General features: G+C 41.8%; 1 protein-coding gene across 2 annotated transcripts in view; it reads right to left on the bottom strand.

Annotated features, from left to right (window-relative positions):
• LOC117345659 (phosphatidate cytidylyltransferase 1) overlaps positions 1–16,542 on the bottom strand; it is a 369,244-nt gene that overhangs the window by 122,374 nt on the left and 230,328 nt on the right. For both annotated transcript variants that reach the window (XM_033914615.1, XM_033914625.1), the window contains one exon: positions 14,008–14,090. In XM_033914615.1, the coding sequence (XP_033770506.1) occupies positions 14,008–14,090 (83 nt within the window). The remainder of the gene's footprint in view (positions 1–14,007; positions 14,091–16,542) is intronic.

Here is a 16,542-nt window from a genome sequence, read left to right as displayed (position 1 = left end):
CCTGGAGCGGATCCAACCCTAAGGGATTTCAAAGCTGTATCTAACTCTTTTAAGGATATTGGTTCTTCTAAACTTCGTTTTATATGTTCAGGAATTTTTGGTCCCTCTATTAACTTTAAAAAATCTAAACCATCCTTTTCCTTTTTCGAATAAGGCTCAGAAGAATACAAATCTTTATAAAATTTTAAAAACTGTTTTATAATGGGATCAATTTGAGATAAAATTTCACCATTCTCATTTTGAATAGCAATTATTTTTGTTTTTCTTTTTTTTGCTTTAAGATAATTTGCTAGCATTCTTCCTGCCTTATTCGAATTTCCATAATACAAAGCTTGCTGTACAAATAAATCTTTTCTAATAATTTTTGAAGAAATTTCATATTTACCTTTTGCTTTTAAAAGTTCTTGTTGTGTCAAATAATCCCATTTTTCAATTAATTTTGATTCTAGAGACTTCACCACTTTTTCCAATTCTGTAAATTGTTTTTTTTCTTTTTTTATTTGCAAAGCTGAATAAGAAATAATTTGTCCTCTAATGTATGCTTTAAAAGCATCCCACAAAGTCTCTATTGAAATTTCTTCTGTATCATTAATTTGAAAATAATCTTTTATTTTTTCCAAAAGATTTTCACAAAAATCAGTATCTGTAAGCAATGTATTATTTAATCTCCGTATAGGTCTATTTCCATTCTGATCTATTATTTTAATTTCAATCCACACTCCAGCATGATCAGATAGTATAATTGGATCAATGACAGCCTGTGTGACTTGATGTACTAATTGATTAGAAACAAAAATGTAATCTATTCTAGAAAAAGAATTATGAACCTGTGAGCAAAACGAAAATTCCCGACCATCAAAATGAAGAATACGCCAAATATCCTTTAAATCACAAGATTGTACCAAATTATCAAGACCTAATGATTTTATAAATCTTCTCGGACTTTTATCTATCAGTGGATCCATAACAGCATTGAAATCCCCTGCCACTACTAAATTTGAATTAGCAAGTGGAAGAATCAATTGTTGCAGAGTTTTAAAAAATTCATTCTGATTCGAATTAGGGGCATATATATTGAAGAGTGTCATGGTGGTATTTCCCACGTCCATTTCCACATATACACCCACCTTCCAAGAGGATCAGCTGCCTTAAATTTAAATGAAGCAGAACATTTTTTATTTATTAATATAGCAACACCAGCTTTTTTCCCTATTGCCGAAGAAAAATAACATTGTTTGACCCAATCACCTTTTAGCTTTATAGATTCATTATTTGACAGATGGGTCTCTTGTATGCAGCATATATCAGCGTTTTGTCTTTTTAAAAATAATAATGCTTTTTTTCTTTTAATCGGGTGATTGAGACCATTAACATTTAGAGATATTATTTTAAGATCCATCATGTATTATTATAATTTGTAATATAACAATTTCATCTTCAATATTCTTTATGATCTCCATTTTCCCATATATAAGATAATTCCAAAAATTGCCTACTTTACCTAAACCCTTAAAGTTTAATACCCTCCCATTCCCTCCCTCCCCACCCCATACATATACGAACATTTGGAAACGCAAATTAGATCAGGTCTGACATTACTCCATCACAAGCTAAAAAATTATAAATTTTGTAATTATTACTCCATATTAATATCATAATATATCATAATATATTGCTAACAGAATTTAAAATTTCTATATCTTTTGCTTTCTTTTTTATTCATTTTCACAATCATATTTACTTATATTTTTAAATCAATCCCTTTTTATATATTTTATAGATATAAGAATCTTTTAATTAACTTAAATCAATCTTCACATGCATTTTAATTCCATTCATAAAAATCATTTCTCTAAAAATTCTAAAATTAGAAAATAAGAGAATATTTAAAAACAAAACATAAATAAAAATTTTTTATAACTCTTTCTCACTAACATTCTTACTTGTATTTCTAAATCAATCATACAAAATCTTCGATAGATATATCAATTTACCTTTCTCTTTTTCCTGTTAAAAACTAATATTTGCAATAAAATGGGTCAAATATACTTTCTAAATCAATATATTTCTTTAAACATAAAATATTAGTTTTCATTTTAGAATCGTTTATTTTATTCTATTTATGTTCTTATATATAAGAGTCTTTACTTCCGTGTTCTTCTGATAATATGAACGCCTTATTTTTAGCTTTCTTCTCAAGTTTCCTTCTCACTCTCCGTCGACGTGGAAGCAGCCAATCCTCTTTATTTCCGGTGCGATCATTTATTGAGGAGAAAGACTTCCTGTTTTTGCGCAGATTTTTATCATTGACTCAGCGCCCACTGTATTTCCAGCGCATTTTCCTTTCCTTTATTTTCTTTCCCTTTCTTTTATTTTCTCTGGAGAACATAGAAACAATGGCACTGAGGATATATTTTAAAAGGTTGTCCCAGTTTATCTTCCAGTCTCGCATATATTTAGAATCTTCCAGGTAAGTCAATGTTTCGTCTTTCCTCCACGTCATTCAGCCATTGACGTGTTTGCATGTACTCCAGTTCTGTTCCACGCTCGTGAATGTAATCATCGTTGTTTTTTAAAGTAAGTTGAAAATTCCAGCGTTCTAAACGGTGTATTAATTTTTATATATTTTCAGAATTCCTTTGTAGTAAAAAGTAACTTAAAATGAAATAAGTCAAAGTGAAAAGTATTTGATATCAAATCATTCCTATTGAAGTATTTTGAATATTCCCAGTTTTTCCTTTAAGAAGTCATTGGTTGTTCACATTGTTCAAGATATTCTGCTAATTTTTTAGAATCGGTGAAGTTCTGTGTTTTATTTCCTAGAGTTACTTTCATCACCGCTGGGTAGAGAAGTCCATATCTAGCCCCTAGTGCTCGTAGTTGGGGTCTTAAATCAAGTAGTTGTTTTCTTTTTAGGGCAGTTTCTCTGGCAAAGTCTGGTACAATATGTATACGTGCATCCTGACATCTTAGATTTTTATTTTCTTTAGCCAGCTGACAAATTTCAACAACATGTTGATATCTTAATAATTTAAAAATAAAAGTTCTTGGTCCTTTTTGTGTAGTTGTTTTTTGTCCCGGTATTCTGTGCGCTCTTTCTATTTCAAGAGGCACCTTGGATTTTAAAGGCAGTATTTTTGGAAGGAATTGTTCTAAGAAAGTAATGGGATCGTTTTTTTCCACTCCTTCCGGCATCCCAATGATCCTTAAATTATTTCTTTTTTCTCTATTCAAACAGTCTTCCAGATCTCTCTTTATTATTTCCATCTCTTTCCAGGCTTTTTTGTTTTGTATAACTTCAGCATGTACCTCTTCCGATTTTTCTTCCAAGTATGTTATTTTGTCATCAATTAGATCAACTCTTTTTGTAAGTATGGCAACATCATCAATTGCCTTTTGAAGTTGTTTTTTGATTTCCAGTACGATATCTTTGATCTGTTTTATTTCTGCCATCATATCTTGATCTCCTTCTGAAGGCAACGGTACTTTTGAAGGTGTCCCTGGTTCCGGTTTTGATCGTTTATTACTGCTTGTACCCGATCCTCCAGCTCCTGCATCGTTTTTATTTTGTTTACCCGATGCCATTTTCTTGCGATCCACAACTTTTTTTTCAGCAAAATAATGGTATTGGAGCTTTTTATTTTGAAATAAGAGCTTGTTTGACACGGAGCTCGTCTATCACCCGACCATTTGCTTGCGTGTCCAAGCCACGCCCCCCAGAACTTGGAAAGTTCTAGCAGGCCGCACCGCACACGCGCGAGTGCCTTCCCGCCCGACGGAGGCGCGCGGTCCCCAGTTAGGATAAGCCAGCTAAGAAGCCAACCCGGGGAGGTGGGTGGGACGCAAGAATATCTGCCTGCTGTCCCTGGATAACACCTGTTACGGTAAGTAACTGTGCTTTATCCCAGGACAAGCAGGCAGCATATTCTTGACTGATGGGTGACCTCCAAGCTAACAAAAGGAGGGATGGAGGGAAGGTTGGCCATTAGGAAAATAAATTTTGTAACACAGACTGGCTGAAGTGTCCATCCCGTCTGGAGAAAGCGTCCAGACAATAATGAGATGTAAAAGTATGAACTGAGGACCAAGTAGCAGCCTTGCAGATTTCCTCAATAGGAGTGGAACGGAGGAAAGCTACAGATGCTGCCATAGCTCGAACTCTATGGGCCGTGACAGAACCTTCCAGTGTCAGTCCGGACTGAGCATAACAGAATGAAATGCACGCTGCAAGCCAATTTGACAACGTACGTTTAGAAACGGGGCGTCCCAATTTATTCGGATCAAAGGACAGAAAGAGTTGCGGAGTTGATCTGTGGGGCTTAGTAAGCTCTAGATAGTAAGCTAAAGCCCGTTTACAGTCCAAATGAGGTTTCGGGAAGAATACAGGCAGGACAATCGATTGGTTGAGATGAAATTCAGAGACAACCTTTGGATGTGTACGCAGAACCACCTTGTCATGATGGAAGACTGTAAAAGGTGGATCAGCAACTAGTGCATGCAGCTCACTGACCCTCCTGGCAGAGGTAAGAGCAATAAGGAAGACCACTTTCCAGTGAGAAACTTGAAAGGAGCTGTAGCCAAAGGTTCAAACGGAGGCTTCATTAAGGCGGAAAGAACCACATTGAGATCCCAGACTACAGGAGGGGCTTTAAGAGGTGGTTTCACATTGAAAAGACCCCGCATGAATCTGGAAACCAAAGGATGAGCTGAGAGAAGTTTCCCATGAACTGGCTCATGAAAAGCAGCAATAGCACTGAGGTGGACTCTGATGGAAGTAGACTTGAGACCAGAGTCAGACAAAGAAAGAAGATAATCTAACAAGGTCTCTACCGCAAGGGAAGAGGGATTATGATGATGAAGAAGACACCAAGAAGAAAACCGTGTTCACTTCTGATGGTAACATTGAAGAGTGGCAGGTTTCCTGGAAGCATCCAGAATAGAACGAACGGGCTGAGACAGAAGAGAATCAGTTGAGGTCAGCCCGAGAGATACCAAGCTGTCAGGTGCAGAGACTGGAGGTTGGGATGCAGAAGGGTCTCCTGATGCTGTGTAAGCAGAGAAGGAAATAGTGGAAGAAAAATGGGCTCCCAGGAACTGAGTTGAAGTAGAAGGGAGAACCAGTGCTGTCTGGGCCACCGTGGAGCGATGAGGATCATGGTGGCTTGTTCCCTCTTGATCTTGAACAAGGTTCGTAACATGAGAGGTAGAGGAGGGAAAGCATACAGGAACAGATTGGACCAATCCAGGAGAAATGCATCCGCTGCCGGACGGTGAGGAGAATAGAGTCTCGAGCAGAAGAGGGGCAGCTGATGATTGTGAGGAGCTGCAAAGAGGTCTATCTGAGGAGTGCCCCATTAAATGAAAATGGACTGGAGAGTCAAAGGATCGAGAGTCCATTTGTGGGGCTGGAGAATTCTGCTGAGATTGTCCGCTAAGGAATTCTGCTCTCCCTGAATGTAGATAGCCTTTAGGAATAATTGGTGATCTGTCGCCCAAGACCAAATCTTCTGGGACTCCTGACACAAGAGGCGAGAGCCTGTCCCACCCTGTTTGTTGATGTAGTACATTACAACTTGATTGTCTGTGCATAGTAGTAGAACTTGAGGAAAGAGAAGATGTTGGAAAGCCTTGAGGGCATAAAACATTGCTCTGAGTTCCAGAAAATTGATGTGATGTTTCTTTTCCAGGGCTGTCCAAAGGCCCTGAGTTTGAAACTCGTTCAAATGAGCTCCCCAGGCATAAGGGGAGGCGTCGGTGGTGATGACTAGTTGATGAGGAGGTAGATGGAATAGAAGACCTCTGGAGAGATTTGAGGATATCAACCACCATTGTAGAGATTGACGAAGAGACGATGTCACAAATATGTGTCGTGAGCAAGGATCCGTCGCTTGGGACCACTGGGTAGCTAGGGTCCATTGAGGAGTGCGCAGGTGAAGATGTGTGAAGGGGGTGACATGAACTGTCGAGGCCATGTGACCCAAGAGTATCATCATTTGCTTGGCAGAGATGGAGCGTTGTGGAAGCACCTGCTGACATAGAGATTGAAGAGTCTGAAGACGGTTGGACGGCAGGAACACTCTCATGAGGACTGTGTCCAGGACCGCTCCAATGAATTGAAGTCTCTGAGTGGGGATGAGATGAGATTTGGGTAGATTGATCTCGAACCCCAGGAGTTGCAGAAAAAGGATGGTCTGGTTGGTGGCAAGGAGCACTGCCTGAGAGGAAGTGGCTTTGATTAACCAGTCGTCCAGGTAAGGAAAGACCTGAAGATGATGAGAGCGTAGAAAAGCAGCCACCACAATCAGACATTTGGTGAATACTCTGGGAGAGGAGGCAAGGCCCAAGGGTAACACCTTGTATTGTACTGGTAATGACAGTGATTGATCATGAAGTGGAGGAACTGTCTGGAGGCCAGATTGACCAGGATGTGAGTGTATGCCTCTTTGAGATCGAGGGAGCATAGCCAGTCGCCTTGATTGAGAAGAGGGTAAAGAGTGGCCAGGGAAAGCATTCTGAATTTTTCTTTGACCAAGCATTTGTTGAGATCGCGAAGATCTAAAATGGGTCTGAGATCTCCTGTTTTTTTGGGGACCAGAAAGTAACGGGAGTAGAATCTCAGCCCCTTCTGATCTAGAGGAACTTCCTCTATGGCGTTCAGAAGAAGGAGGGATTGAACCTCCTGAAGAAGAAGGGAAGACTGATGAGTGTTCAAAGCAGACTCTTTTGGTAGACTTTGGGCAGGAAGAGTCTGAAAGTTGAGAGAGTAGCCGTGGCGGATGATGTTGAGGACCCACTGATCAGAGGTGATGATCTCCCAACGGCTGAGAAATAGAGAAAGACGTCCTCCTATGGGTTGAGGAAGATGGGCGGATGGTAGAACACTGGCTATGCCCTGGAGAACGAAGTCAAAAGGGTTGTGTAGACTTCTGTTGTAGAGGAGGTTTCACCTGTTGCTGTTGTTGTGTCCTAGGTGGTTGCCGTTGTTGTTGGCGCTGACGCCTGGGCTGTTGAGGAGCTGGTGGTAAAGGTCGAGCCACATAACGGCGTTGGTAGGCCGATTGCTGCCGAAAAGGGCAGACAGGTGGAGTCTTCTTTTTGGTTTTAAGAAGAGTGTCCCAGCGAGTCTCATGTGCAGACAACTTTTGTGTGGTGGAGTCCAAGGAATCACCAAAGAGTTCATCCCCGAGGCATGGGGCATTAGCCAGGCGATCTTGATGGTTGACATCAAGCTCCGATACCCTGAGCCAGGCTAGACGACGTATGGCAACAGACATGGCCGTGGCTCTAGAAGTAAATTCGAATGTGTCATAGATAGAACGGACCATGAACTTTCGAAGCTGGAGAAGAGAGGAAGAACAGTGGCGAAAAGCAGATCTCTTGTGGTCAGGGAGGTATTTCTCAAAAGAAGCTAGATTCTGAATGAGATGCTTCAGATAAAAGGAGAAATGAAAAGCATAATTCCCTGACCGGTTAGCCAACATAGCATTTTGGTATAACCTCTTACCAAATTTGTCCATGGCCTTCCCTTCTCTGCCAGGAGGGACTGAGGCATACACACTAGCTCCTGCAGACTTCTTTAGAGTAGATTCCACCAAGAGAGACTCGTGTGGAAGCTGCGGTTTATCAAAGCCAGGTATGGGGATGACTTTGTATAAAGAGTCCAATTTACGAGGAGCTCCTGGGATAGTTAAAGGAGTCTCAAGATTTTTATAAAAGATTTCCCTCAAAATATCATGGAGGGGTAACTTAAGAAATTCCCTTGGAGGCTGGTCAAAGTCCAGTGCATCAAGGAACACTTTGGACTTCTTGGACTCAGCCTCCAAGGGAATAGAAAGAGACTCACACATCTCTTTTAAGAAAGAGGTGAAAGAGGCACTATCTGGTTTAGAGGAGGGATCCTGAATCAAAGGATCCTCTTCACCAGAAGAACATTCACCCTCAGAGAGAAGAGGATCTTCGGAGTCACCCCACAGATCAGGATCTCTGATTTGAAAACTGCAATCCCGAGACTCCGGTGTCGAGGGTTCAAGGTGTCAGGTTTTACGTATCGACTCCTGACCTCAAAGAAGCGGTACCGGGAGAAGTTAAAGGCTGTATCGGTGCCGAAGTTTGGACAGCCTGATGCAGCGCTCTCGGTTCCGGTGCCAGAACCGGCATGGAAACCGAGGAAGCGGAATGTACCGGTACCGATAGAGTGGAAGCGGACAATAGAGGCTGCCCCACTGTCGGTACCGGCGGCTCAGACCGGACCGGGACTGGAAGGTTCGGTGCCAATAGAGCAGGAAGGAGCTGCTACAACTGCTCTTTAAATTGCACCTGGAGGACGGCAGCAATGCGCTCATCCAGTGAAGGCACCGGTACTGCTTTCTTTTTCTGCGGTACCTGTGGTGCCGCTCAACGCCCAGAGGATGAGGAGCCCGAGGACTCACCTCTATGGGGCGGAGCGTTTGCGCGGGCACCTCGTGGTCGGCAGGACTGGACTTGCTGCCACAGAGACCCGAGGTCGCTCCAGCGGGGAAGGCTTCTTAGCCGGCTTACCTGACTGGTGCGACGCTGGCGCGGTGTTGCATAGCGTCGAAGAAGTGGGTGCCGATTGCGAAGGAGCCGACGCCGGGGTCGTTGCCGCAGAATCAGCCATGTCGGCACCGAAGAGTAACTGCTGTTGAATTTGTCTATTCTTCAACGTTCTTTTCTTCAAAGTTGCACAACGGGTGCAGGTGGAAGCCCTATGATCCGGACCCAGGCACTGTAAACACCAGTTGTGTGGGTCGGTCAGAGAAATGGGCCGTGCACACCGCTGGCACTTCTTGAACCCTGGCTGAGGGGGCATGAAAGTAAAAACGGCTTCTGCCAAATCGAAGGCCGAGGCCTCGATGATGGCAACAGGCCCCGCCGGGGCGAACCAGAAAGAAAAAATTAAAGGGATTTTTTTTTTGAGAAAAAACAATAAAAGAAAAAAACAAAAGAAGGAAGATATACTTCCTCACAAGAATTTCGCGAGCGGGAAGGCAAAAAAAGGGTCTTTTCAACGGCCATTGAAAAGCACGCGTCTTCTTAGCTCCGCGGAAACTAAGAAACTGGGGACCGCGTGCCTCCGTCGGGCGGGAAGGCACTCGCGCGTGCGCGGTCCGGCCTGCTAGAACTTTCCAAGTTCTTAGAGTGCAATCACTCTAAAATTGTCCGTACCGGGGCTCCGTCGGTGCCGTCACCCATCAATCAAGAATATGCTGCCTGCTTGTCCTGGGATAACAGAAGGCAATACAGGCTGCCAACCATATGGAGATAGTTCTCTTGGATACAGGCTGTCCCAACCTGTTGAATCAAAGGAGACGAACAGTTGAGGAGACGTTCTATGTGGCTGAGTCTGTTGCAAGTAATAAGCCAAGGCTTGTTTGCAGTCCAAAGTATGACGAGCTGGTTCTCCAGGGTGAGAATGAGGCTTGGGAAAGAACACTGGAAGCACAATCGATTGAGATGAAATTCAGTGACTACCTTTAGGAGGAATTTTGGATGTGTGCAAAAACCTACCTTTGTCAAGGTGGAACACTGTAAAAGGTGGGTCCGCTACCAGTGCTTGAAGCTTGTTCACTCAACAAGCAGAAGCAATAGAGATGAGAAATACTACTTTCTAAGTGAAATATTTGAGATGAGCTGAAGACATTGGTTCAAAGGGAGGCTTCATGTGTCTAGAGAGAACAGAATTAAGATCCCATACCATTGGAGGCGGTTTGAGAGGTGGTGTGACACTGAAAAGTCCTTTCATGAATCTGGAAACAAGAGGATGAGTAGTCAGAGGTTTACTGCTGACTGGTTGATGAAAAGCATTGATAGCACTAAGATGAACTCAACTGAAGTGGTTTTAAGACCTGAATTGGATAAATGGAGAAGATAATCCGATATAGAGGAGGATGAAGCATCATGATGAAGAGTACACCACATAGAAAACCTTGTCCACTTCTGTTGGTAGCACTGCTGTGTAGAAGGTTTTCTGGATGCATCCAAAATGAGCTGGATAGGATCAGAAAAATCAGTGTCAGCTGAGGTCATCCCGAGAGGTACCATGCTATCAGGTGCAAGGACTGGAGATTGGGATATAAAAGAGATCCTTGACCTTGTGTAAGAAGAAATGGAAAGATCTACAGGAGTATTGGCTCCTTGAGATTGAGCTGAAGTAGAAGGAAGAACTATAGTTGTCTGGCCCACCTAGAGGCAATGGGGATCATGGTGGCCGATTATCATTTGAGTTTGACTAGCGTCTTGAGAACAAGAAGAATTGGTGGAAACACAAAGGCATTTGTGCGTCCAATCCAGAAGAAAAACATCTGCTTCTCAACATTGCAGAGAGTATTGTCTAGAGCCAAATTGAGGCAGCTTGTGATGGGGGGGATGGGACACAAATAGGTCTATTCAAGGAGCCTCAAAAGAGAGAATATCTGCTACAAGACTGTGGAGTTGAGCGTCCACTCATGCAGCTGGAGAAATCTGCTGGGTGTCTCGACAAGAGAATTCTTCTCTCTGTGAATATAGACCGCTTTGAGAAATATGAGGTGAGCAATAGCCCAGTTGCAAATCTTCTCGGTCTCTTGACAAAGACAGAGAGACCCTGTTCCTCTGTTTATGCAATATATTGTGATTTGACTGCCCATGCGTATAAGGAGAACCTGAAAGATATCAAGCTGCTGAAAAGTTTTGAAAGCAGTACGAAAGGCCCCAAATACCAAGAGATTGATGTGGTATTTTTGCTCTTAGGCAGACTGACCTTGCGAAGAATGTGCAGATGAACTCCCCAAGCATATTTGGAGGAGTCTGTGGTCAGAAGTATATGTTGTGAAGGGATTTGAAACAGCCCTTTGGAAGATTTACTAAATTCATCCACCACTGCAGCAATGTATTTATTTATTTTTAGTATTTGTATACCACTTATTGCCTAAGTGGTTTACATTCAGGTACTCAAGCATTTTTCCTTATCTGTCCCGGTGGGCTCACACTCTATCTAATGTACCTGAGACAATGAGGGTCACAAAGCCCAGGGTCACAAAGCGCAGCGTGGGATTTGAACCCACAACTTCAGGGTGCTGAGGCTATAGCTCTAACCACTGTGATTGAAATCTCTTATGAGAGCGGATAAAGAGCTTGAGGCCATTGGAAGGCTAGGGACCAGTAAGATGTCCTGAGATGGAGTCTCACAAAGGGAACCACATGGACTGCAGGCGTTATATGACCCAATGGCATCATTGTCAACCTGCTAGGATGGACAGAAGCTGCAAAGTCACATGAGAACTGGTGGCAGCCATTCAGCGAACAGCACAGGGCCAGGCGGAAGCTCGAGAAGTTCGCTCCTGCATGCCGCTGTGACACTGGCCATGAGATTGGAAGGTGGGTCTCAGCGCAGGGCATGAGCATGGAAAGTTCACTCCTGCCCATACTTTGCTGAAACACAAGGGATGCGAGAAAAAGTACGAGGGAGAGGTAAAAAAAAGTTGTTAGTATCGGCTGGGACGGGAGGGTCCTGCCCCAGCCTACCAGAGGCCTGCATCAAGTCCGGGAGGGATTGGGTGATGACCTGAATGTAGGACGAGACCCCCCATTTTTGGGCCATTTTTTTGGGCCCAAAAATCTCATCCTAAATTTGAGTATATACAGTATATATAAAAATGTTTTATCCTCTTCTATTGAGAAAGAAGGGTCATAATATGTAACACTTGGTTGAGAGAAAAAAAAAGACCTCACTCCTTGTAAAGGTGCTTATCAAAACAGCATAAACTGAAAGCGAGTAAGCCCCTTAATCATCATTGGTCAGAAAAAAAACACCAGAATTTAATTTTCCTTCTCTTTCAACAATAAGAAGACATCAAAAGAAAGACATGGTTTAGCAACCATGTAAAGGCAAGTTGTGTAATAGCACTAAGCAGCAATATTTAAAATGGAAATCTCACAGTTCAAAAAAGGTTCAGCCTCCAAAAGGTCCAACATTCCTTTAAAAAATTCAGAGAATCTATACAGTATTTACAGTACAGTCCATACAGTACTTAGTTCGAATCACGAGGTCCGGTCTCCAACCACTGACCTGCTCTCCTCGTCCAGGGCTTGTAAATTTTATCTACAAATCCACGATTGCGGGCACCAATTCACACAGGCACCAAATTGTCCCTAAGGGAGTACCCCATTTCACGTTATGCGTTGTCAGGGGATTACACAACACATCTTCATGACTGCTCCCACTGAACACAAAGTATCAGACATTATTTTTATAGCGTACTTATGGCAAACGTCAGCAACTCCTACAGGAATGCCTTACATTCGATGGCGTAGTTTAGACCAGTGATCTTCAACCACCGGTCCACAGAAATTTCCTGCTGTTCCACAGGGCCAGCACCTGCATCAGGCCCAAAACTGTTCTTCAACCACCAGTCCATGGTGCGATCGATATGGTGTTATCTTCGAGCCAGCTCTCTCTTCCTCACTGATTCAGTGCAAAAGCCAGGGGCAGTGGCTCCTACACGCATACTGCGCCTGAACTGGAAGCCTTCTCTCTGACGTTGCAACATCAGAGGGAAGGCTTCCATATGAGGCATGGGACGTGCAAGGAGCCGCTGCCCACAGCTTTGTGCACTGCATCAGTAAGGAAGAGGGAGCAGACCTGAAGATAACACCGGGGGTGGCATAAAATGGCCAGGCGGGAGCAGGCCAGAAGGTAAGGCATAGCATGGAGGGAGGGAGACAACAAAGGTTAGGGGGAATGATTTTATTTTTGAATTTAGTGATTGAATTATGTCAATTTTGAGAATTTACATCTACTGTCAGTGTGCTTTGTGTAGTTTAATTTTGTGGTTAACCATTATGTGTTCTTAATAAGATTATATGGTGTATCTGTGAAAAATGAATGGAAAAAATAGTGTTACAATTAGTATTATTATGGGGGTGGGGTCTGGGGTGGAGATTGGGTAGAGATGGGTGGGATCTGGCCCACGACTTAGCCCAGTGTTCTGCAATCGCCGGTCCACAGACCAATGCTGGTCCACAAAATAATTATTTTATTTCTGCCAGTCCATAGGTGTAAAAAGGCTGACGAACACTGGTTTAGACCAATAGGAGCAGCAGAAAGTAAAGTAAAAATCTAACGCTGCTCCCTATGACATAGCCGATGGTGGATATCCCCACATCAGGCTCTCAGCTGTAACTGCTCAAGCACTCAGCAACGGAATGAAGCAAAACTGTGCTGATATTGAATACAGGTTCAACTGGCACTGATGCTTCTTACGATCCTCAGCAAGCCACTTAACCCTCCATTACCTCAAATTGTAAGCCCTCTGAAAAGTCTGAGCTATCTCTAAACCACACTCTAATAGCATACTTCTTTCCCATATCTTTTAGAAGGAATAGGATAAAGCTTGCCAACCATTTTGAAAAAAAAAAAATCACAAAAATATATTAACACAAAACAAAGATAATACAAACAATTTTATAAATATGCTTCTTAAATAAGAGACTTGTGGAGGGTGGATGTCCGAGATGAAGGTTTTATTAAAACAACTTAATAATCCACATGGAAATGTATAGGATCTAATTCACTGAGAGCATTTGGATCTAACACAATCCGTGTTTCGACACTATTGTCTTCCTCAGGGGTCCCTGTAGGTCCTATAAAGAAACTTGTGGATTATTTGCTAAAAACTAACAAAGAAACCTCTACGCTGTTGAGAATTTCTAGCAATTCTCGACAGCGTAGATGTGTCATTGTTTGTTTTTAGCATATAATCCACAAGTTCCTTTATAGGACCTATAGGGATCCCTGAGGAAGACAATAGTGTTAAAACACAGACCATGTTGGGTCCAAGTGCTCTCAGTGTATTAGGTCCTAGATATTTCCATGTGGATTATTAAGTTGTTTTAATAAAGCCTTCATCTTAGGCATCCACCCTCTACAAGTCTCTTGTTTTGGTTGGTTTCCCTTTTTGTGGAGGAACTAGGGCCAACTCTTTTGTTTTGTATAAGTATGCTTCTTACCAGATCATCCCTTCAAATAGATTCTGGATGATAAGATGAGACTGAGTAACAGTTATCAGCAAGGTGACATGAGTCCATCCAAACTGTTAACAAGGTAACAATAAAACAATCAGTGAAGTTATGAAAAACCACCACAAAACATTCACTATAACTATATGAGACACCCAAATGGTCTGCAAAAGACCATGAAATAAGAAAAAATAAATTAGAATATCCAGAAATATTAAAATAGCTTGCATGATTAAAGGAGAGAGCATATTAAGCATAAAGGAACATGTATGTAATTTAGCAGTCTCTATTTACTCACTTAATACTAATACCAGTGTACATTGTGTTTTTTTATTTTATTTTTATTCTGCTTATAACTTACTATTGTAATGTTTATATTATACTTAGAAAATTATGTTTTATCCCATTCTCACACATAAAATAAAGTTTTTGACAACAAGCCTAGCAGGACTGAAGTAAGCACATAAATTACTACAATAGAATTCTCTCCCAGAGCTCAGAACATGGAGTAAGGTTCTGAGCATGCATGATCCTTATTACATGTAGCAGTCTCCTTAATCTTTACACTTTCTGTTGAATGGATGAGAAAAAGCAAAGTTACTTTCTGTAGCAGGTATTCTCTGAGGACAGCAGGGCAAATATCCTTACATATTGGGTGACAACATCCTGATGAAGCCTAGTACGGATGCTACTCAGTTCTTTAAGAGGCTTTTGGCAGCGGTCTCGCCATATATGCACAAGAACCTTCCTGCATGATGCATGAGCACAAGACCCTTGGCAATATAAAATAGCTTGAAAAAAATTCAATTCCCAGGGGAAATATGAGGGTTGAAAGGGTACCTGTCCTAAAGACCTCAGAAAACACCTGGTACAGGTTTAGTTGCTTCGCTTTCTCTAAGGACAAGCAGGATAATTGCATCCTTACATCTGGGAATCCACAGCTACCAGAGACACCAAAAACAACTCAGTACATCAAGGAGCCCACATCAATTCTTCCATATGCTCACTTCATACAACTCAAACCAAATAAAGCATATGTTTTCTAGTAAAATAATAAATCCTTTAAATTGTTATAAGTTTGTGAAACTTGTTCAGATCCCTTGTCTCTTGCAAACACGATCCGCTAAGAAAACAATATTGGGACCATCATTTCACTTTTCTGTCCCTATATGAATTCACTTCCTGAACTAGATACAAATCTAGTTGTTACTAAATTATAGCTACTAATATTAATACAATATGCATTAAACATCGAAACTTAGTAGCACTTATCTTTGTTTGTTGTTGGAAATAACATAATCTTCTTTGTTAGGTATAATTTCTAAAGTGGCCCAGCAGGGTTTTTTTTTCTTTTTTCACTGTTCCTTTTCCTTAAAGTGACTTGTGCTCCATGAATACACATAAAATGAACTGCTCCCCTCCTTAGACCCAAGTTTCACCAAATAAGGTTTCCTCAGGAGGAGTGTTAACTAAAATAAAACAAAAATAAAAAAGATCTATATAAGCCACCTCCCACACAGCAAACTAATACATTTTTCAAAATACTGTACTATTTTATGCTCCACTATTCATTCATTTGTAAACTAGGCAGTCAGACACAGATGAGAAAATCAGGAAAACCATTGCCTTATCTGTATAATGCTTACTTGTGCTGGAGTGAATAATCCAAATCGTAACCGGTATCTGATGCAACGCTGTCGAGAATAGCTAACTGTCAGAGCTATCTAGTTCAGGATGTGAATTCATATAGGGACAGAAAAGTGAAATGATGGTCCCAATATTGTTCTCTTAGCGACTTGTGTTTGCAGGAGACAAGGGCACTGAACACTTCTCACGAATGCGAGTGCCCCGAATCTGCTGATGTACACCACAGCTGTGATTTTGTTGGACAAAACCCGAACTGCACAGCCCTCCAAGAGAGGCTGAAAGGCCATCAGTGCCTTGCATACTGCCCTGAGCTCCAGATGATTGATTGACCACTGTGCTTCTGCTGCATTAAGAAAATAAGAACATTAAAAACAGCCTTACTGAGTCAGACCAATGGTTCATAAAGCCCAGTAGCCTATTCTCACGGTGGCCAATCCAGGTCACTAATACCTGGCCAAAACCCAAGGTGTAGCAATAGTTCATGCTACCAATACAGGGCAAGCAGTGGCTTTCCCCGTGTCTTTCTCAATAACACACTATGGACTTTTCCTTCAGGAACTCGTTCAAACCTTTCTTAAAACCAGCTACACTATCTGCTCTTAACCCATACTCTGGCAACACGTTCCAGAGCTTAACTATTCTCTGAGTTGAAAAAAATTTCTTCCTATTGTTTTAAAAAGTATTTCCCTGTAACTTCATCAAGTGTCCCCTAGTCTTTGCAATTTTTGACAGTGGAAAATCTATCCACTTGTACTCGTTCTACTCTACTCAGGATTTTGTAGACTTCAATCATATCTCCCCTCAGCCGTCCCTTTTCCAAGCTGAAGAGCCCTAACCATTTTAGTCTTTCCTCATACGAAAGGAGTTCCATCCCCTTTA

The sequence above is a fragment of the Geotrypetes seraphini genome, chromosome 1, assembly GCF_902459505.1.
Source record: "Geotrypetes seraphini chromosome 1, aGeoSer1.1, whole genome shotgun sequence".
In the NCBI taxonomy this organism is placed as follows: domain Eukaryota; kingdom Metazoa; phylum Chordata; class Amphibia; order Gymnophiona; family Dermophiidae; genus Geotrypetes; species Geotrypetes seraphini.
The sequence above is the reverse complement of the archived record's forward strand: the minus strand, read 5'-3'. Positions and strand labels throughout refer to the sequence as shown.